Source organism: Bufo bufo, chromosome 2, assembly GCF_905171765.1.
Source record: "Bufo bufo chromosome 2, aBufBuf1.1, whole genome shotgun sequence".
Lineage (NCBI taxonomy): Eukaryota > Metazoa > Chordata > Amphibia > Anura > Bufonidae > Bufo > Bufo bufo.
This window is the reverse complement of record NC_053390.1, coordinates 440,817,456-440,839,602: the sequence shown is the minus strand read 5'-3', so window position 1 is coordinate 440,839,602 and position 22,147 is coordinate 440,817,456. Positions and strand designations below refer to the sequence as shown.

At 50.7% G+C, this 22,147-nt stretch overlaps 1 protein-coding gene across 1 annotated transcript in view; it reads left to right on the top strand.

Moving 5' to 3' along the window:
* Window positions 1-22,147, top strand: part of INSR (insulin receptor) — a 155,585-nt gene that overhangs the window by 81,081 nt on the left and 52,357 nt on the right. Inside the window, exons 5-7 of the mRNA XM_040417483.1 lie at window positions 763-907; window positions 3,517-3,731; window positions 15,278-15,404. Coding sequence (XP_040273417.1) covers window positions 763-907; window positions 3,517-3,731; window positions 15,278-15,404 — 487 coding nt within the window. The remainder of the gene's footprint in view (window positions 1-762; window positions 908-3,516; window positions 3,732-15,277; window positions 15,405-22,147) is intronic.

Here is a 22,147-nt window from a genome sequence, read left to right as displayed (position 1 = left end):
TGGTATCCAGAGACAAAAAGAAATACAAGCTCACTCTTAAGGCTACTTTCCCATCAGCGTTTCGGCCTTCCGGTTTTAAGACCCGGCAGAGGATCTCAAAACCGGGCAAATGTTTTGTGAATGGGGTATGCTCTGTTCCGGTAGCATTCCGTTTTGTGACTGGACACAAAACCGCTGCAAGCTGTGGTTTTGTGTCCGGTAAACAGAACAAACCCGACCAGTCACTAAAACAATGTAAGTCAATGGTGGCGGATCCAGATTTTTTGGGGGATCCTAAAAAAAAAACTGATCTGTCACCTATTGACTTACATTGTTTTTTCTGACAGATCCGGTTTGTTCCATCTCAATTTAACACAACCGCATCCTAACAGAATGGATGCATCCTGATGTGTTAAATCAAGCTGAACCGTTTTTGCCCGGTTTTTGAGATCCTCTGCCAGATGTTAAAACCGGAAACCAAAGCACAAATGTAAAAGTAGCCCAAGGCGGGTTTACACGCTCCGATCTAACTGCCGATTGTCAGGAAGGAAGCATTCCTTCCCGACAGTCGGCTGCTCGTTCAGTGAAGGAGACGGCTGCATTTACATGTAGTGATCTCCTCCACAGTATACCGCTGTACTGTTTCTGGGCAGCTGCCCCATACCCTAAACATGTCAGGTTCTACAAGGTTCTTCTGAGCTACTTTATGTTTGTGGAGGCATTTACTTTCTACACATGCCCTCTAGTAGTGGGTACCACCTATTGTTTGTTTTCTTCTTACAGATAATATTGCTGCTGAGCTAGAAGCAAACCTTGGTCTCATAGAAGAGATTACCGGATATCTTAAGATCAGGCGATCTTATGCTTTAGTGTCCCTGTCATTTTTCCGGAAGCTACGTTTAATTCGTGGAGAGGCCCTCGAAGCAAGGTGAGAATGCCCTCAGCAGTGTCAGTAATGGGTAATGTAAATTGACTCTTGTGCCAAGCGCTAGTGGTCATTTTCATTGCCACATGTCAATTGCACTATACTTCTCCTTGTGCTAATGATGACTTTAAGTGTTCAGATCATGATTTTGTCCCACGTTTAACATACCGTAGACATATAGCTTTAAATGAATGCCTTCGACAGGTGCCATACAGGGGCATCTGTCGTCATAGGGTTCCAGTGTAATAAAAAAATGAAAATATCCGTTAACGGATCCTTTTTTTCCATTTTTTTTTTTTTTTTTTGTTGTTGTAGGATGGATAATTATGGATGGATAATTATAGTGCACTACACGTTTTGCTTCCTTTTTCCTCCGAAGTATTTAACCCCTTCCCAACATTCGCCATACGTGCTGCTATACAGTGGATGTCAGGACTTTAAAGATGGTGCCTACTCAGAAACTTACCAAGGGCCACAGTCGCCGAGTGCATGCTGTTTTATATAGCGGACACCTGTGATTGGCGATAACGCAGATTGCAGACTTTTACCCCTCAGATGCTGTGGTCAATTGCAACCACAGCATCTGAGAGCTATTCTCGCTGCAATGTTAAATTATTGCAGTCTGTAGAAGAAGTGCTTAGAGGATATCATGTTCAAGTCCTCTGAACGCTTTAACGGGGAAAAAAAAATTTCAGTTTTTTTGTCACTTCACCTCCCCAAAAAATTGAATAAAAACCGATCAAAAATTCATACGCACTCCAAAAAGGTACCAATAAAAAAAAAAATCACAGTTCACCCTGCGAAAAATAAGCCGCCACACAGCTCCTTATGAAAAAGTTTAGGGGACTCAGAATATGTTGATGCAAAGAAAAAATACAGGTAACATGTCGCTTTTACCACATAGGGAACACTGGAAAAAACAAAACCTATAAAACTCTGGTGGAATAACCTTCTCAACCCCCCCCCGCGCGCACAAAAAACAACCCCTCATACGGCGCATGGAAAAAAAAAATTATGGCTCAAGGAGTACAAGTCTGTATGACTTCCCTACAACGCCTGTGCATGCTCCTGATGAGGTGGCGGACGGTCTCCTGAGGGATCTCCTCCCAGACCTGGACTAAAGCATCTGCCAACTCCTGGACAGTCTGTGGTATGACGTTGGTGGATAGAGCGAGACATGATGTCCCAGATGTGCTCAATTGGATTCAGGTCTGGGGAACAGGCGTGCCAGTCCATAGCATCAATGTCTTCGTCTTGCAGGAACTGCTGACACACTCCAGCCACATGAGGTCTAGCATTGTCTTGCATTAGGAGGAACCCAGGGCCAACTGCACCAGCATATGGTCTCACAAGGGGTCTGAGGATCTCATCTCGGTACCTAATGGCAGTCAGGCTACCTCTGGCGAGCACATGGAGGGCTGTGCGGCCCTCCAAAGAAATGCCACCCCACACCATTACTGACCCAATGCCAAACCGGTCATTCTGGAGGATGTTGCAGGCAGCAGAACGTTCTCCACGGCGTCTCCAGACTCTGTCACGTCTGTCACATGTGCTCAGTGTGAACCTGCTTTCATCTGTGAAGAGCACAGTGCGCCAGTGGCGAATTTGCCAATCTTGGTGTTCTCTGGCAAATGCCAAACGTCCTGCACGGTGTTGGGCTGTAAGCACAACCCCCACCTGTGGACGTCGGGCCCTCATATCACCCTCATGGAGTCTGTTTCTGACCGTTTGAGCAGACACATGCACATTTGTGGCCTGCTGGAGGTCATTTTGCAGGGCTCTGGCAGTGCTCCTCCTGTTCCTCCTTGCACAAAGGCGGAGGTAGCGGTCCTGCTGCTGGGTTGTTGCCCTCCTACGGCCTCCTCCACGTCTCCTGATGTACTGGCCTGTCTCCTGGTAGCGCCTCCATGCTCTGGACACTACGCTGACAGACACAGCAAACCTTCTTGCCCCAGCTCGCATTGATGTGCCATCCTGGATAAGCTGCACTACCTGAGCCACTTGTGTGGGTTGTAGACTCTGTCTCATGCTACCACTAGAGTGAAAGCACCGCCAGCATTCAAAAGTGACCAAAACATCAGCCAGGAAGCATAGGAACTGAGAAGTGGTCTGTGATCACCACCTGCAGAACCACTCCTTTATTGGGGTGTCTTGCTAATTGCCTATAATTTCCACCTGTTGTCTATCCCATTTGCACAACAGCATGTGAAATTGATTGTCACTCAGTGTTGCTTCCTAAGTGGACAGTTTGATTTCACAGAAATGTGATTGACTTGGAGTTACATTGTGTTGTTTAAGTGTTCCCTTTATTTTTTTGAGCAGTGTATAATCATTCCATCAGCAAGGGGTTAAATGTGGGACAAAACCGTGATGTGAACAGACCCTACCTTTTGATTACTGGTGGTGTTGGGACTGTGTATTCCCAGTGTGAATTATTCTATTACAACTACTGTGTCCATGTCAGTGATTCTGGTTTTGTTGCCTTCATTTCTCTCCTAAGACGTCTACGATGGACTCTCACATCTTTGTTTTATTGCCTTTTTGATATTCTTCTTCTTCACTTAGTCAATTGGAATTTGGGAATGTTGGCTAAATAATATTTTTATTTACAGTGACTATGCCTTCTATGCTTTGGATAATGCCAATTTGCGTCAACTGTGGGACTGGCAAAAGCACAACTTAACAATCCCGAAAGGAAGGCTTTTTTTTCATTACAACCCCCGGCTCTGCTTGAAAGAAATTGATGACATGGTGAAGATAGTGGGAGCAAAGAAGCGCCAGGACAAAAATGATGTTGCAACCAAGACTAATGGGGACCAGGCATCTTGTAAGTGTTTTTATATATAATTTTTATGTTGTCAGGTCTTTTAAAGGTTTTTTGTTTTGTTTTTCTCGCCCATATTCATTGGGGGACACAGGAACCGTGGGTATAGCGATGTCCTCTAGGAGGCGTTGACACTAGGTAGAAGCTGTTAGCCCCTCCCCTGGCAACTATACCCCCTACAGCCTGGAGCGAGAGCTTCATTTTCTTCTAATGTCAATAGGAGGCAAGACCTCCCTGCTCTGCAGGTTAGCTCCTTGAAGATTTTTTATTTTATTTTTTTTTCCCTTCTTTTTCAGGTGGGAAACAGTGGTCGCCTAGCCTCCCTGCTCTCCCGGGGGAGCATGCCAGCGTTAGCCCGCCACACTGCCTCCTCCCCCACAAGAAGACTAGGTGGACCAGGGCAGCCTCGCTCCCATGCATCCCGCCAGCAGAAGGGTCACCCATCCAAGTCCCTCTTGCAGTGTCCTGCCACTACGGTGCCAGTAACTGAAGGGGTGACCCTGCTGGAGAAGAGGAAGGGTGAAGATGGCGGCAGGACAGATAAGTAATGCCTGCTCCCGGCCTTCGCCACCTCCACCCCTCCTCCCTTCCCCACCAGAAGCGGCACTTTACGGTCTCCTGCGTGACTCGGCCGGTGGGGGGTGATTTATATTAGAGATCCTTGAGCCTTTCACTACAGTGAATAGGCGGAGTGATTCTGGTGGGGGGGGGGGGGGGGGTCTACCCTGTCTCGGGCGCTCCGGTCTTGGTGAGGATCCGCCACAAGACTCATACCTCTCCCGCTTCCTGGACAGGCGGGCTCCACCCGGAGGTGTACTGGACTGCGGACTTCTCCGCATCGGCTGTCCAGGCGCAGCGGGGGTTACAGTACGGACGGCGCTGCGGGGGTTAATGATCGGCGTGCGCGCACTGTCGCGGCAGAGGTGGAGCGGGAGATCGCAGGACCTCAGGGGGCGGGACCTTCTCTTCCTGCCACAGCGCTCAGGAAGCTCTTCTCAGGGGACTCCTCCTCCTACGGCGGCGCTCGCTCCTGGCTCTGGTGGGAACTGTTGTCTCCTCTCCTCAGGTCACTTTACCCTCCTTTCCTGGGTAACCATCATGTCTGATACCACGGGTGCTCATCCTAAGCTACCCATAGCTGTCCATTATGCCTGCTCCATGTGTCAGGCAAAATTCTTTTGCGGTTAACCAGATTCGGTCTGCACTGCTTGTCAGGGGCCCCCCCATCAGCCCGTACTGCTGCCTTCAACTCTGGCATTTGAGTTGCCGGATTGGGCCAGAACCCTCTGTAGAAAACCTCTCTAAAATCTTCCAATCCACCCTATCTATAGTGGGTCGCTTGGTTGAGAATCCGCCACCAGCGCAGGCTGCACCTCCCTCGGATGCACCCTCCAGAGCTTCTTGCTCGGGTGACCCCCCTAGGTCACTTCCCTCTGGTGAATCCGTCAGCACACGGCAATCACAAAAGCCTACCAGATTAGAACACGTTTCTTCCTCAGACGCATCTCCCTCTCCACCCCGTGTAAGATCTCACTCAGGTTTTTCTTATCCTGGGGATGTGCCGTCTGAAGGAGAGGTAGAGAATTCTGATTTGGACATGGATACGGAGCAGCCTTCCAAGTTGGCCTTCACTTTAGATAGCCTCATTGCTGCCATCCGTGACACCTTCCAGGTGCAGGATGCCCCCCCCCCCCCCCCCACTGGCCAACAGGGGGTATCCTTTTTCCGTACAAAACAGGCCTCAAAGGTGTTTCATCGCCATAATGATTTTTCGGCGTGCGTCCCCATCGCACGGAGGATCAGCGCTTCCTGAGGTTTGCAATTGGAGACTATCATTACCAGTTTGTCGCCCTCCTGTTCGGGCTGGCGACTGCGGCTCAGGTCCTCACAAAAATTCTAGCCCCTCTTCTCGCCCTGCTCCGTTCCAGAGGCATCTTTCTCATGCCTTATCTGCGTGGACGCCCTGATCTCCCCTCATCAAGGCTCCCTCTTTCGCTCAGACGTCGAGCAGCGTAAAGATCACGCTGGAAGCCCTTGCACGTTTCGGGTGGCTGGTCAATCTTCAGAAGTCATCTCTGACTCCCTCCAGACCACTGTAGATAGCCTCATTGCTGCCATCTGTGACACCTTCCAGGTGCAGGTTGACCCCCCCCACTGACCAACAGGGGGTATCCTTTTTCCGTCCAAAACAGGCCTCGAAGGTGTTTCATCGCCATAATGATTTTTCAGCGGTTTTCCACCCCCAAAAAGCTGGATGTTCTATATCCATTCCCAGCGGATTGTGTGTCCATGTGGGCATCCCCTCCTAAGGTCGACCCACCAGTGGCACGACTAGCCAAAAATACGGCTATTCCTGTAGCCGATAAATCCTCCCTTCAGACCCCTGAAGACCGTCTGATGGAATCCTTGACGAAGTCCCTCTTTGCAGCTACAGGGTCAGCCATTTGGCCTGTGTTCGCCTCCACGTGGGTGGCAAAGGCAATCTCTGAGTGGGGCAGCCAGCTGGACCAGGATTTGGTATCTGAGGTCCCTGCTCAGGATCTCCGATCCTTGGCACAGCTGACCACCCAGGCGGGGAAGTTCCTCTGCGAAGCGTCCTTGGACGCAGGCGCCCTCATTGCGTGCTCTTCACCGCTTGCAGTCACCTTACGCCGCAAGCTCTGGCTGAAGGTGTGGGCAACGGACGCTCTTTGGTACCCGGCTGGATGAAATTATTTCCGAGGCCACGGGAGGCAAGAGCACCTATCTCCCACAACATAGAGCGAAGCGTGCCTCTCGCGCTATGTCAGGTTCCTCACGTGGTAGGCACTTTCATCGATTTGCTAGTTCCCGTCCCGCGGCGAGCTCTTCCGCAGGAGGGGGGCAAGTTTACTTCCTAGGATCGACGCAAAAAAACTTCCTTTCCAGCACAGCCATCCTGGAGTCCCAGGACTCAGGCCGCTCGACCTTCTGCGGCTAAGCAATCCGCAGCCTGAAGTTGCGCCCCTACCCAACAGGGTGGGGGGCCGCCTCCTCCTCTTCCAGGACGTCTGGCAGACCCGAGATTGTAACCTCAGGATACGCGATCGAGTTCTCGTCCCTCCCCCAGACAGGTTTTTTCAATCTCGGCCTCCACGGGACCCCGAGCGGGCGGCCGCCTTCTCCCAGGCCATTCAGTCCCTCCTGGACTGAGGAGTCATCTCTCCTGTTCCCACAGCAGAGAGGTTCAAGGGGTTCGACTCTAACCTTTTTGTGGTCCCCAAAAAGGAGGGTTCTGTGCGCCCAATCCTGGACCTCAAACTGCTGAACAGGTTCCTCTGTCTCCAGCGGTTTCGGATGGAATCCCTTCGTTCCGTAATTGCTTCTCTAGAACGGGGGGAATTCCTTTCGGCCGTAGATATCCAGGACGTATACATTCACGTCCCCATCCCGCGGAGTCATCAGCGCTTCCTGAGGTTTGCAATTGGAGACTATCATTACCAGTTTGTCGCCCTCCCGTTCGGGCTGGCGACTGCTCCTCGGGTCTTCACAAAAATTCTGGCCCCTCTTCTCGCCCTGCTCTGTTCCAGAGGCATCTTTCTTATACCTTATCTGGCTCATGCGTGGACGCCCTGATCTCCCCTCATCAAGGCTCCCTCTTTCGCTCAGGCGTCAAGCAGCGTAAAGATCACGCTGGAAGCCTTGCACGTTTCGGGTGGCTGGTCAATCTTTAGAAGTCATCTCTGATTCCCTCCAGACAACTGGTCCTCCTGGGACAAATCATCCGAGAGTCTGGACTATCCCATCCGCCTCTCTCCTCAAGTAAGGTCGTTCCTCTGTTGGTGGCTGTCGGTTCCAGTTCTGGAAAGGTCCTTCCTTCCAATATCCTGGACAGTTGTTACCACCAACGCAAGTCCAAGGCACATGGTTTTGGTCGGAATCCAAGCTTCAGATCAATGTCCTGGAGCTCAGGGCGATTCTTTTATCCCTCCGGCACTGGACCCACCTCCTGAGGGGTCGCCCGGCAGAGTCCAGTCGGACAACGCCACGACGGTGGTTTTACATCAACCACCAGGGGGGAACACGCAACTTTGCGGTGATGCGGTGGGCGGAGGCCCACGTACCGGCAATTTCAGCAATCTACATCCTGGGTGTGGAGAACTGGACTGCGGACTTCCTCAGCAGGACGACAATAGATCCGGGCGAGTGGTCCCTCCACCCGGAGGTGTTCGAGGCGATCTGTCTACGTTGGGGTCGCCCGGACGTGGACTTGATGGCCCCAAGACTCAATCGGAAACTTCCCACCTTCCTCTCCCGAGCAAGAGATCCGGAAGCTTGCGGCGTGGACGCCCTGATCTCTCCTTTGGCAGGGGTTCTCCCTCCTTTACGTGTTTTCCCCCTTCCCCCTCCTACCCAGGGTTCTACGGAAAAAATCAGGATGGAGAGCATTCCGACGATCCTAGTTGCCCAGATTGGCCCCGTCTAGCGTGGTACGCCGACCTCTTTCTCCTTCTAGGAGACGTCCCTTGGTCACTGTCACTCAGGGACGTAATTCTTTCGCAGGGACCGGTCTTCCATCAGCATTTAAGGTCTCTTCGTTTGACGGCGTGGCTATTGAAACCGCCATTCTGACACGAAGAGGGTTTTCGGCGGATGTCATCCGCACAATGATTCGGGCCAGGAAGCCTGCATCGTCCAGGATCTATTACAGGTTGTGGAGGTCCTTCCTGGGTTTCTGTGAAAGCCAGAACATTCCCCCACCTCGTTTTTCTCTCCCCATGGTCCTGTCCTTTCTACAATCGGGATTGGACCTTGGTCTGGCCTTTAGTTCTTTGAAGGGTCAGGGGTCGGCCTGAGAGAACCTTCCTTCAGGGAGTGGCACATACAGTCCCTCCGTACCGTCCTCCTTTACCGCCTTGGGATCTGAATTTATTCCTCTCAGCACTCCAGGCTTTCCCCTTTGAACCCTTGCGGGAGATTTCACTCAGACTCCTGTCCTGGAAGGAAGTTTTCCTTGTAGCCATCACATCCATCAAACGGGTGTCTGAGTTGGCGGCGCTCTCTTGCAGAGAACCCTTCCTGGTTCTTCATAAGGATAAAGTGGTTCTCCGGCCCGTTCCTTCCTTTCTCCTGAAGGTGGTCACTGACTTCCATCTCAATGAGGAAATTGTCCTTCTCTCACTGTGTCCCTCTCCTGCACACCCCAAGGAAAGGGAGTTACACCATTTGGATGTTGTCAGGGCTCTGAGGATTTATTTAGCAGCCTCCGGTCCCTTCCGGCGTACGGACTCCCTTTTTGTCATTCCGGAGGGTCCTCGCAAGGGATTGGCGGCCTCCAAGGTGGCAATCGCACATTGGGTTTGGGCTGCAATTGCGGAGGCATACCGCTCCCGGGGCAGGGTTCCGCCCTTAGGTGTCACTGCTCACTCCACCAGAGTGGTGGGCGCATCTTGGGCTCGGAGGAATCGCGCTTCGGCTGCACAGTTGTGTAAGGCGGCTACTTGGTCCTCCTTACACACATTCATAAAATGTTACCAGGTGCACAATTATGCATCGGCGGACGCTGCCTTGGGCCACATGGTCTTGCAGGCGGCAGTTTCTTAGATGCCTGCAGGGACGCTTGCTTCCATGGGTCTGTGGTTTTTTCCCTCCCTGTGGACTGCTTTTGGGCGTCCGACGGTTCCTTTGTCCACCAATGAATATGGGTGAGAAAATGAGATTTTTGTAAAACTTACCAGTAAAATCTCTTTCTCGCTCTTCATTGGGGGACACAGCACCCACCCAGTATTGTAGTTCGGCCACAGTTGGGGCTTTTGCTGGTTAGAACCCTGTTGGGGCCTTGGCATGGTTGGTGTTCCATGTTTTTTTCGTTGGTTGGCTTGCTTCTCCTACTGCTTGTGCACAAACTGAAGCTCTCTCTCCAGGCTGGAGGGGGTATAGCTGCCAGGGGAGGGGCTAACAGCTTCTACCTAGTGTCAACGCCTCCTAGAGGACATAGCTATACCCACGGTTCCTGTGTCCCCCAATGAAGAGCGAGAAAGAGATTTTACTGGTAAGTTTTACAAAAATTTCATTTTCTTTCAGGCTCCTGATATGGATGACCTGTCCTCAGGATAAGGGCTCATGCACACGAATGTAAGGGCTCAGTGGCTGTATTGCGGACCATAACCGGCCGGTCCGTAATTTACGGGCATTGGCTGTGTGCACTCTGTGGTGCGGATGCGGACCCATTGACTTGAATAAGTGCGCAATCTGCAAGATACGACCAAAGATAGGACTTTGCCTATCTTTTGCGGAGCAAAGGCACGGATCGGAAGCACTACGAAGCGCTTCCGTGGGCTTTCGGGTCCGTGCCTCCGCACCGCAAAAGATAGGGCCAAAGATAGAACATGTTCTATCTTGTGGATCGCGACCCATTCAAGTCAGTGGGTCAGCACCGCAATACGGAGTGCACATGGTTGGTGCCTGTGCATAGACTGCTATTTGTGGTCTGTAGCACGGTCACTAAGCCATAACGGAAGCGCTGATTTGGTATTCGCTCCATAAGACGCCTTGACATTTTCTCCCCACTTTGCATCTTATAGGTAGAAAAATAAGCACTTTTCAATACGATTTTACTGTATTTAAACATATACACTTAAGGCTACATGCACACGACCGTATGTGTTTTGCGGTCTGCAAATTGCGGATCCGCAAAAAAAGCAGATGACGTTCCGTATGGCATCCGTTGTTTTTGCGAATCCATTGTAATAATGCCTATCCTTGTCCACAAACTAGAAAAAAAATAGGACATGCACTATTTTTTTGGCGGGGCTACGGAACAGACATACTGATGTGGATAGCACACGGTGTGCTGTCCGCATTTTTTGCAGACCCATTGAAATAAATTGGGTCCGCATCCTATCCACAAACAAAACGGAACGGACACAGAAAGAAAATACGTTCGTGTGCATGTAGCCTAACAGACAGCAAAAACTTAATGTGGACAGACCCTTAAGTGTTGTCTGGTTTATTTATATTGATGACCTATGCTTATATGAGTATAGCTCATCAATATCAGATTGGCGGGGGGCCAACTCCTGACACTCCCGCCGATCTGCTCTTTGAAGAGAAAACAGTGCTTGTACAAGCTCTGCCTTTTCCTCACGGTTTACCTGCACACCGTCACTACCGCAGCCATCATCCGGTGTAATTAGAACTAGGCCGTCCCATTCACTTATTTGGTACGGCTTTGTAGTATTCACTTGACTACCAAGGAGCCATCCCATTGAGGTAAATGGGGATGACGTCGTGGTAATTACACCGGCTCACCGCTGCAGTTGCTGTGGCGAGCAGGTAAACAATGAAGAGAAGACATCGCTTGTATGAGCCTCTGATCAGCTGTCGGACCCCCTGAGGATAGGTCATCATAATAAGTAAAGTGGACAATCCCTTTAAAGTGGGGTTTTTATTTATCACGTATCCACACAATGAGTAAAAAAAGTATAATCACTGGGGGTCAAATCGCTCAGACCCTCACTGATCACTAGAACTGTGTCACAAGCTCTCCATTCCTCCTCACTGCATAACCACAATGAGGAGGAATATGAATAACTGCTCTATTGATTACTGTACAGTGTGTGTGTGTATATGTATGTGTTAATAATTGTTATAATATAATTTTTTGTCTATTTACTGTATAGTTTTGATTTCAGATACAGTATGTCAAAACTGGGAAAGCAACAAAAATGCAAAATAACTTTAAATACATACAATATTCAAGGTCTTTATAGTAGTAACCAGCACCTGAATGCCAAGCGCACATACTACTCCAGGTGCAAGCTTATGGTTGTATCAAACGGGGTCAAAGTCAGGAAGTGGCAAGTAACTGATGGGAAAGAATACCTGCCTCCAGCGCAAAAGCCAAAATGTGTTCCACAGTTCTTGCTCTTACCATCACTGTATGTAAATCTGCATGGTCGGGAGGATTATTTTTCATTACCGTTGCAAGGCTGGGTTCACATGTTTTTGTCATACTTTTAACGTATGCAAAAAATAAATAAAAAAATGAGCATATGTTAAATGGATGCCTCAGACAGATGCCATACTATGGCATCCGTCACTATAGAGTTCAATTGTAAAAAAAAAAATTATACAGTACATAAACGTACACGTCTCTTGCTGGACTTTGCAGCATGAAAAAGTGTGGTACACCATGCTTTTCTGTCCTGTATATGTTAACTAGGGATGAGCGAATCGACTTCGGATGAAACATCCGAAGTTGATTTGCATAATACTTTGTTTCAATACTGTACGGAGCAGGAGCTCCATACAGTACTAGAATGTATTGGCTCCGATGAGCCGAAGTTATTACTTCGCGGAGTCTCACAAGACTTCACATAATAACTTCAGAAATTGATTTATACAGTAAAATACAATTTCCCCAATTTTCCAAGGTACCACTCTTCCCTAATGTTAATGTATATATTTATTTTTACAATGGAACTCTATGGTGACAGATGCCACAGTATGGCATCGGTCTGAGGCATCTATTAACGTATACAGTTTTTTTTTGTGTACGTTAAACATATGAAAAAAAACGTGATGTGAACCCAGCATCAGAAAGGCAGATTACAATGGAGACATTTGAAGTAATTTATCATAGTGGAAACATTCCAAATATTTGCTTCACCTCCTGTCATATGTGTACATGTATTTTGCACTAAAACAGAGCTGGTCAGCAATGAACTTTGCAGAACAAGATTGGAAAAGTCTCTCATAAATATGGCGCACATTTCCTAGTGCACGTTATGTCACGCTTCTTGATAAATGTGCCCCACAGATTTGTCAGTGTTAATTTTCCATCTATTTGACAGCTTGTAACTGGTTTGTAAAATATAGACCTAGCCTCTCCAAAAGCTAAAATTTAAAGCCTACATCTAGAGTTGTTGCGATAACAAAATTTTGATTCGGTTTCGACACGATAAAAAAGTATTGAGATACTCAATACCATTCGATACCACGCAACAAAAAATGGCGAATCGCACAGATTTTTTTATATTTTAATAGTTTGGACTTTTCAGACATGGCAATGTTTATTTATTTATTGTTTTATATATTTTATATGTAAAATTGGAAAAGGGGGTGATTTCTACTTTATATTTTGGTGTGTTTTTTTAAACTTTTTTATTTTTTTTACTGTTTATTTAATAACTATCCTAGGATCTTTTCATCCCTTGTCCTATTCACCCTGATAGATCTCTATTAGGGTGAATAGGACTTCACACTGTCCCTGCTGCTCTGTGCTCTGTGCACAGGGCAACAGGGAGCTGACTATTGCAGCCAGGGCTTCAGTAGCGTCCTGGCTGCCATGGTAACCGATCAGAGCCCCAGGATTACACAGCTGGGGCTCCGATCAGAAGCTGCCACTGCCACCAATGAGGAGGAGGGAGGGGACCCTGTGGCCACTGCCACCAATGATTATAATACTGGGGGGGTTGAGGGGGGGCGGCGCACTGCGCCACCAATGATAATTAACCCTTAATACAGGAGGCGGGTACTAGCAGCAGATCAGCGGCAGTTAACTCCTCAGGTGCCGCACCTGAGGGGTTAACTGCCGCTGATCACAGCTCCCTGTCAGAGGCAGGATGTCTGCTATGCGATTCTGCTGCTGGCACCTGCCTCCTGTATTAAAAGTTAAAGACGACCTTATATGGTTTCGGACTTTGTTAAAGGGCTTCTGTCACCCCACTAAACAAATTTTTTTTTTTTTTTTGTGTACTTATAATCCCTATCCTGCGATATTGCTATACATTATGTTATTAATAATTTTCGTACAGTAGATTTGGCAAAAAACTTACTTTTATGATATGCTAATTACCTGTCTACCAGCAAGTAGGGTGTCTACTTGCTGGTAGCAGCCGCAGAAAACCGCCCCCTCCTCTTGTTGATTGACAGGGCCAGCAGCGATCTCCTCCTCCGGCCGGCCCAGTCAGCATTTCAAAAATCGCGCGCCTGCGCCGATGACGTCACAGAAGGAGAAGATGTCATCGGCGCAGGCGCACCGAGGGAGTGCTGAGGAGGCGAGCCTCCTTATCTCAGAGCGCCTGCGCCGAATCAACACAGGCGCGCAATTTTTGAGATGCTGACTGGGCCGGCCGGAGGAGGAGATCGCTGCTGGCCCTGTCAATCAACAAGAGGAGGGGGCGGTTTTCTGCGGCTGCTACCAGCAAGTAGACGCCCTACTTGCTGGTAGACAGGTAATTAGCATATCATAAAAGTAATTTTTTTGCCAAATCTACTGAACGAAAATTATTAATAACATAATGTATAGCAATATCGCAGGATAGGGTTTATAAGTACACAAAAAAAAAAAAAGAGTTTAGTGGGGTGACAGAAGCCCTTTAAGCAGCAGGCTACATAGAGCGGCGCCCAGGGATGTCCCAGCACTTACTATTATTCCTGGGCGCCACTCCGTTTGCCCGCTGTGCGCCTGTGCCCCATTACAGTCTCCTGCAGTCCTGCTCCATATGCTAATTACTATCGGAACAATGGGGAGGAAACATCAGCTTCTCTAGTGGGCGTTTCTTTTCCCTGCGCTGCGATTGGACAGCACTACAGCCAGGGAGAAGGAACGCTGCTGTCTCCTCCCCATTGCTCCGATAGTAATTAGCATATGGAGCAGGACTGCAGGAGACTGTAATAGGGCACAGGCGCACAGCAGGCGAATGGAGCGGCGCCCAGGAATAATAGTAAGTGCTGGGACATCCCTGGGCGCCGCTCTGTGTAGGAAAAGTCCTATCATTGGTGGCGCAGTGCGCCCTCCGCCCCTCTGTCCGTTCATTGGTGGCAGCAGCAGCTCAGGGGGAGGGAGAGACTGCTTCCTTCTCCCTGTGCTGCTGAGGGAACCAGCGTGCTCATGTTCAGAGCTACTGGGCTGCGCTTTTGCGCAGTCTAGTATTTCTGAACATGAGCACAGAAGCGCAGCCCTGTATCGAAAAATCTGCAACAACCCTACCTACATCACAACATAGTTCATTACACGTGGCTGTAAAATATGTTCATGGCACCACCATGGTGAATGTCAGATATTTTGGAGTCAGGTAAAATAGAGGTTGTGTCAGTCCATATTCAGTTTATATATACCAGTGCACATTTAAAAAAATAAATATCCTGGGCAACCCTTTTTAAGGCCGTGTGCATTTTGAGTGGGTGTGAGACCAGCAGACAAGATTAGCATCAGTGGCTTGGTATCCCCCGTGAGGTGTTGAGCGATTTTGCAGGCCAATCACACCTTGGGGATCATTTATCAAACTGGTGTAAAGTAGAACTGGCTTAGTGGCCCATAGCAACCAATCAGATTCCACCTTTCATTTACCAAAGGAGCTGCTCAAAATGAAAGGTGGAATCTGATTGGTTGCTATGGGCAACTAAGCCAGTTCTACTTTACACCAGTTTGATAAATCTTCCCCATTGTCTTGAGCGTGTATGTGTAAGCCTATGTTCACATTCCATTTTTGATCTCCATTTTACATACAAGTGTCGTAGTGTAAACCCATCCTAAATTTGTCAGATACCACTAATAATGGTTCATCATTGCTTATGCTTTACAGGTGAGACTGATGTTCTGCGCTTCAACTACATAAAATCAACCTACAATAAGGTGCTGTTAAGATGGGACCCCTACTGGCCGCCAGACTACAGAGATTTGTTGGGATTCATTTTTCATTATAAGGAAGCGTAAGTCTTAACTACTAGTCCTTGGCTCTTCTGATATTACAGGAGTACATTGTTATATTTCTAAAATCTTAACCCCTTAAAGGCCACCCACTGTCTTTTATCATCACTGTTGTAGAGGGAGCAGAGGGCTTCTGTGAGCACTCTTGCACTGCAGACAAACTGGTTCTTAGAACAGTCTTTTCCTCTCCGATCCCAGCTGTTAACCCTTTGATGGCTGCAGTCTGTGACCACAGCATGATCGAAGGATATTTCCCCCTCTGATTGGGTCCCAGTGATCTGATAAAGGCTGGGTAAGCCATCTGCAGTCAGCACTGGGGACCTAGAAAGGACCCCAGGACTGTAAGCTCAGTAATTCTGCTGTAAGGGTACTCTAGTGTTGCCCTAACTACAGCCTGTATTAGTATACATAAGTATTCTAATGCATTATAAGTGTAAAATAATTTTGTTAGACAGTAATTCCTTAAAGGTAACCTGTCACCCCTACTATGCTGCCATCACCGAGGGCAGCATAATATAGTGACAGACGCTCTGAGTGAAATGAGACTTTTGACCCATCTCTTAACCATTAATGGCAGTTCTTATGCGTAACAGGGAAGAAACCTGACAGTCATGGGGAGGTCAGAGCCCATGAGTCTCAGCAGACTCGTCTCCCTCAGCAGGTTTGACCGGTCAATACTGTAAAAGTACTGCATACTAGCCCAGAAATGACAGCCCACTAAAATTATGGGTCTGTCACTATAATATGCTGCTCTCAGTGAGAGCAGCATAGTAGAGGTGACACATTCCCTTTAATGTAATTTTTAAATAATGTACTAATTTTAATAAAAAAAATAGGTGATTATTTTGCATAAAATATTATTGTGCATATATTACGTAAAGGCAAAAAAAAAAACTACACTAAGGTATCCACGCTAGTAGTATACAGAATAACCTGAGCAACTCATTTAACCGGTTATGCGGTGTAATCGAAGTAAAAAAGGCAATGTCAAAAATGCTCTTTCTAGATTTAAAACGCTAAAAAAAAAGTTTAAAAATTTATATAAAACATTTTTATGTACTCTGACAGGAATACAAAAATGCAATTTATCCGACATAAAGCTTGCCGTTATACAGCCATGTCAATGAAAAAATAAAAAGTTCCAAATGCTTAAACATGGAGAGGCAAAAACGGAAAAAGGAGACTTTTGTATTACTTACCAGTAAAGTCTCTTTCTCGCTCTTCCTTGGGGGACACAGGAAACCATGGGTATAGCTCTGCTCCCTAGGAGGCGTGACACTAAGTGAAAGCTGTAAGCCCCTCCTCCATCAGCTATACCCTTCAGCCTGGAGAAGAGACTGCCAGTTGCGTGTCCAAGTAGTGAAAGATAACCACCAACCGGAAAAAGGAACCGTCAAGCCCCAACGGGGGCAACCAAGCCGGAACCACAACTGTAAACCCAAATGAAGGGCGGGTGCTGTGTCCCCCAAGGAAGAGCGAGAAAGAGACTTTACTGGTAAGTAATACAAAAGTCTCCTTTTCTCGCCCATATTCCTTGGGGGACACAGGAAACCATGGGACGTTCCAGAGCAGTCCCAGAAGGGAGGGACCAGAACAAACTAGACCAACACCGGAGGCATCAATCAACTGCCGCCTGCAACACCAGACGGCCTAAAGCAGCGTCAGCCGACGCATGAGTATGCACCCTGTAGAACTTGGTGAAGGTGTGCAAGGAGGACCAAGTGGCCGCCCTGCAAATCTGCTCCGTAGAAGCCCGATTTCTCTGAGCCCAGGAAGCCCCGACCGCTCTAGTGGAATGAGCGGTAACACCGAGGGGCGGAACCTTGCCCTTGGCGAGATAAGCCTCAGTAACAGCCATCTTGACAAAACGGGCGATAGCAACTTTGGATGCCGCCAACCCTCTGCGCGACCCCTCCGGAACCACAAAGAGCGAGTCAGTACGCCTGAAAGAGCTGGTTACCTCCAGGTAAACCTTGAGCGCCCTGACAACGTCCAGGCGATGAAGTTCCCTCTCCCTAGGGTGGGAAGGGGAAGGACACAAAGAGGGGAGAACGATGTCCTCGTTCAGATGAAAGGCGGAGACCACCTTAGGAAGGAAGGAAGGGACCGGACGAAGAACCACCTTGTCCTGGTGGAACACTAGGAAAGGTTCCAGACAGGAGAGTGCAGCCAATTCGGACACCCTCCGAAGAGAGGTGACGGCTACAAGGAAAATAACCTTGCAGGACAGAAGTCGCAAGGAAACCGTCCGCAGAGGCTCGAAAGGAGAAGCCTGGAGCGCTGAGAGAACCAGGTTCAGGTCCCAGGGCGGTACCGGAGGCCGGTACGGGGGAACCGCGTGAGCCACGCCCTGAAGGAAAGTCTTGACAGGACCAAGGGGGGCCAGTGGGCGCTGAAACAAAATGGACAGCGCAGACACCTGACCCTTCAACGAACTAAGACCCAGACCTTGGGCAAGTCCGCTCTGCAGGAAGGACAAAACGGTGGGGAGAGAAAAGCGGAGCGGAGGAATCCCCAGATCGGCACAGAACCCCAAATAGGTCCTCCAGGTCCTAGAAGAGGACGGCTTACGGGCGCGGATCATGGTGCGGACGACGTCCGCAGAAAAACCCCTACGTGTCAGGACGGTGGTCTCAACAACCACGCCGTCAAACGTAGGGACCTTAAACGCGGGTGGAAGATCGGTCCCTGAGAGAGAAGATCTTCCCTGGCGGGCAGCGGCCAGGGCGCGTCTGCCAGGAGCAGCATGAGGTCGGCATACCAAGACCGGCGGGGCCAGTCCGGAGCGACCAGAATTACCGAGACGCCTTCCGCCGCGATCTTCCGAAGGACCTTGGGCAGGAGTGGGATGGGAGGGAATATGTATGGACGCGCGAAGCCTCGCCAAGGAAGAACGAGGGCGTCGGCTCCGCAAGCTCCCGGATCCCTGGCCCTGGACAGATAGGCGGGGACCTTGTGATTGAACTTGGAGGCCATGAGGTCCACGTCCGGTATGCCCCAACGAAGGCAAATGGCCTCGAATACCTCCGGGTGAAGAGACCACTCGCCGGGGTCGACAGTGGTGCGACTGAGGAAGTCCGCCGCCCAATTGTCCACCCCTGGAATAAAAATTGCCGATAGGGCCGGGACGTGGGCTTCCGCCCAACGGAGAATGCTGGAGACCTCCCTCATTGCAGCAGCGCTGCGAGTGCCCCCCTGGTGGTTTATGTACGCCACAGCCGTGGCGTTGTCCGATTGTACACGAACTGGATGACCCTTCAACAGATGAGTCCAGTGTCGAAGAGACAAAAGGGCCGCTCTCAGCTCCAGGACATTGATCGAGAGTTTGGACTCCAATGGAGACCAAATGCCCTGGACGGATCGGGGAGGAAACACGCCTCCCCAGCCCAAGAGACTGGCATCGGTTGTAACCACCAACCAGTTGAGTGGCAGAAAAGACCTGCCCAGAAGAGGGGACTGTAACCACCAGCGGAGAGATGACCTCACCGGAGGCGATAGATGGAAGGGATGATCCAGAGACTGCGGCGATTTGTCCCAGGAGGAGAGGATCGCCCGTTGGAGAGGGCGGGAGTGAAACTGCGCAAACGGGATCGCCTCGAAGCAGGCAACCATCTGCCCCAAGACCCGCATGCAGAAGCGGAAGGACGGTCGACGGTGGAGAAGGAGACCCCGAACCGCCCCACGGAGGATCAGACGTTTTTCCGAGGGAATCACCCCCCTGTCCAGTAAGGCTTGAACGGCCGCGGAGAACGCAACCGCGCGCTTCGGGTCCCGTGGCGGGCGGGAGCGAAAGAACCGATCTGGAGGGAAGGATGCAAATTCGATTTTGTATCCGGAGCACACAATTTCGAGGGCCCAGGCGTCGGAGACGTGAGCCAACCAGACGTCCCTGAAAAGGAGGAGCCGGCCCCCCACCCGGGTGGGTGGGGGCGCGCCTTCAGGCAGAGGATTGCTTTGCTGCGGGTGTGCGGGCAGCCTGCGGCTTGCGCCAGGAGGGCTGCGCCCGAAAAAACGGCTTCCTATGTTTGTCCTGGGGAGGAGCCGAAGCGGCAGCTGTGGTGGGAGCCCCAGAGGCCCTGCGGGAGGACCGAAAACGAGACGCACCAGGGCGTCCGCGGGGGGCGCCCCTGGCTTGGGGTTGAGGAAGATGGGTGCTTTTACCACCCGTGGCCTCCGAAATAAGTTCGTCTAGGCGGACCCCGAAAAGGCGGGAACCCGCAAACGGTAGCCCCGCCAAGGAACGTTTGGAGGCAGCGTCCGCTTTCCAAACCTTCAGCCAGAGCTCCCTCCTGACGGAAACTGCCAGGGCGGAGGAGCGTGCAATAAGGGCTCCCGCATCAAGGGAGGCCTCACAAACAAAATTCCCGGCCCGAACAATAAGCTGGGCCAAGGAACGCAGGTCCTGGATAGGGACGTCCGAGTCCAACTCCTGTTCCAGCTGCGCACCCCAAGCAGAAATTGCTTTCCCTGCCCAAGCAGAGGCAAAAACCGGTCTGAGAGCAGAACCGGAGGCAGCAAAAATGCCCTTAGAAAGGGTCTCCATGCGACGGTCCTCCGCTGACTGAAGAGAGGACCCGTCGGGAACAGGGATGGCCGTGTTCTTTGACAGCCGGGCCACAGGGGGGTCCACCTTGGGTGGGGAAGACCATGTGGCCACGACATCTGCTGGAAAAGGATAGCAAATGTCCAGCTTCTTGGGGTTGACAAAACGGGCGTCCGGGCGAGCCCAAGCCTTAGAAACCACAGAGGAGAAATCAGAGTGGATTGGAAAGACTTTTGAAACCTGCCTGGGTCTGATAAATGAGACGCTAGCTGCGTCCGAGCTAGGGGGATCATCCTGCACCTTAAAGGTGTCACGAATATCAGAGATGAGTTGACCCATCGCTGAGGCTAGCTTGGACGGCAGGGCCGAGTCCATTTCCAAATCTGAAACCGCCAATTCACCTTCAGAGAGCGAATCCTTTGGAGAGGAGAGGCTCGTCTGGGTGCGCACGCGTGGCGGGGAGAGGGAGGCATCCGAGGAGGAGGCTCGCTCTACTCTAATACGCTTCTGAGAGTGCCTAGCTCGGGAGGGGTCACTAAAAGAGAGTGAACCCGCTGCAGCGGCAGAAGCGGTGGACCCGGAGGGCGCGACAGTAAGAGTGGCGTCCTGCGGGGTAGGCGGCCTGTCTATTAGGCGGCCCACGACATGAGTGAGGCTTTCCACGGCCTGGGACAGGGATCTAGCCCAGTCAGGCGGGTCAGAGGCAGCAGGGAGCGACACAGCGGGCGACTGAGGCTGCGGTGGAGCCCGGCATGCAGTACAGTGCGGATCAGACTGCCCCCGGGGAAAGGGCTCCCTACAAGCAGTACAGGCATGGTACCAAGGCTTGGCGGCTGCAGAAGGGTCTGACATGGTGGAACAAAGATGTTGCACTTAAAGTGGGAGACCCCAAGGAAAGAAACGGGGATAACACCCAAGCGACAGTACTGTGGCACGGAGGGGGTTAAAAAGTCCTACCAGACCCGGATGATGCAAGCGGCAGCGGTAAGGGGAACAGACCGAGGAGGCTGTGGAGGAGAGGCAGCAGCACCGGCTTCGGATCGCACTGCAGAGAGGATTCCACGCAGCACTGTGCGATGAACCCGGAAGTAGCGGAGCGCATGTAGGAAGCTCCGCCCCCTCTCTGCCGCTCTGAAGCAGAGCCGCGCGCGCGCGGCAAAATGATTTTAACCCCCAAGGATCATGAAGTGCCGGCCTGAAATGGCGCCGTTCACGCCAAGAAAGCGGCCCCCTCCGCGCCTGGATGTGGCAGACGGCTTGCTTTTTTTTTTTCTGCAGCCGTCCCCTGAAGGTAGCGTCCCTGCCAAGGACCTGCCCAGATAAACTCCCCTGCCCGGTAACGGTCCCGATATATGCCCGGGGGGGGGGGGGGGGGGGGGGGTGGCGCACGATGTAGCAGTGGCCATGTAGTAGCAGTGGCCATGGGAGCCCAGGAGGCCTGTAGCAGCGGTGGGAGGGAGGAAGGGGAGGCTGGAGCAGCCTGTCTCACCATACGCTGTCTTCACCCTCAATCCATCCAGCGGGGTCGCCCCTTCAGCTCCTGGCACCGCAGTGGCAGGAAGCCGGGGGAGGGACTTGGCGTGCGGGCGACCCTGAGCTGGCGGGACGCAGGGGAGCGAGGCTGCCCTGGTCCACCTTGTCTTCTGTGGGGGAGGCGGCAGTGCGGAATTACCGGCACTGTCGCAACTCAACCCCGGGAGAAACAGAGGGGTCTAATGCGCCTCTGTTGTCCCTGTAAGTAGAAAAAAACCGAATTAAAAACAACAAATAACGCAAAAATAAAAAATCATAGGAAAACAACCCTGCATAAGCAGGGGGTGTCTTGCCTCCTTGGACACTAAGCAAAAACTGGCAGTCTCTTCTCCAGGCTGAAGGGTATAGCTGATGGAGGAGGGGCTTACAGCTTTCACTTAGTGTCACGCCTCCTAGGGAGCAGAGCTATACCCATGGTTTCCTGTGTCCCCCAAGGAATATGGGCGAGAAAAGAAAACTAAATTTGGTCATTAAGGAGTTTAATGCATAATCTGCATGAGATTAAAACTGCCTCCAACACCTCTCTGTATGTTTTTAAAACCAGAATAATTTTTATCCATGCACACATCTGGAAGGGTCCATTCAGACGTCCGTAGGTGTTTTGCGGTCCACAAATTGCGGATCCGCAAAACACGGATACCAGCAATGTGCGTTCCGCATATCGCCGGC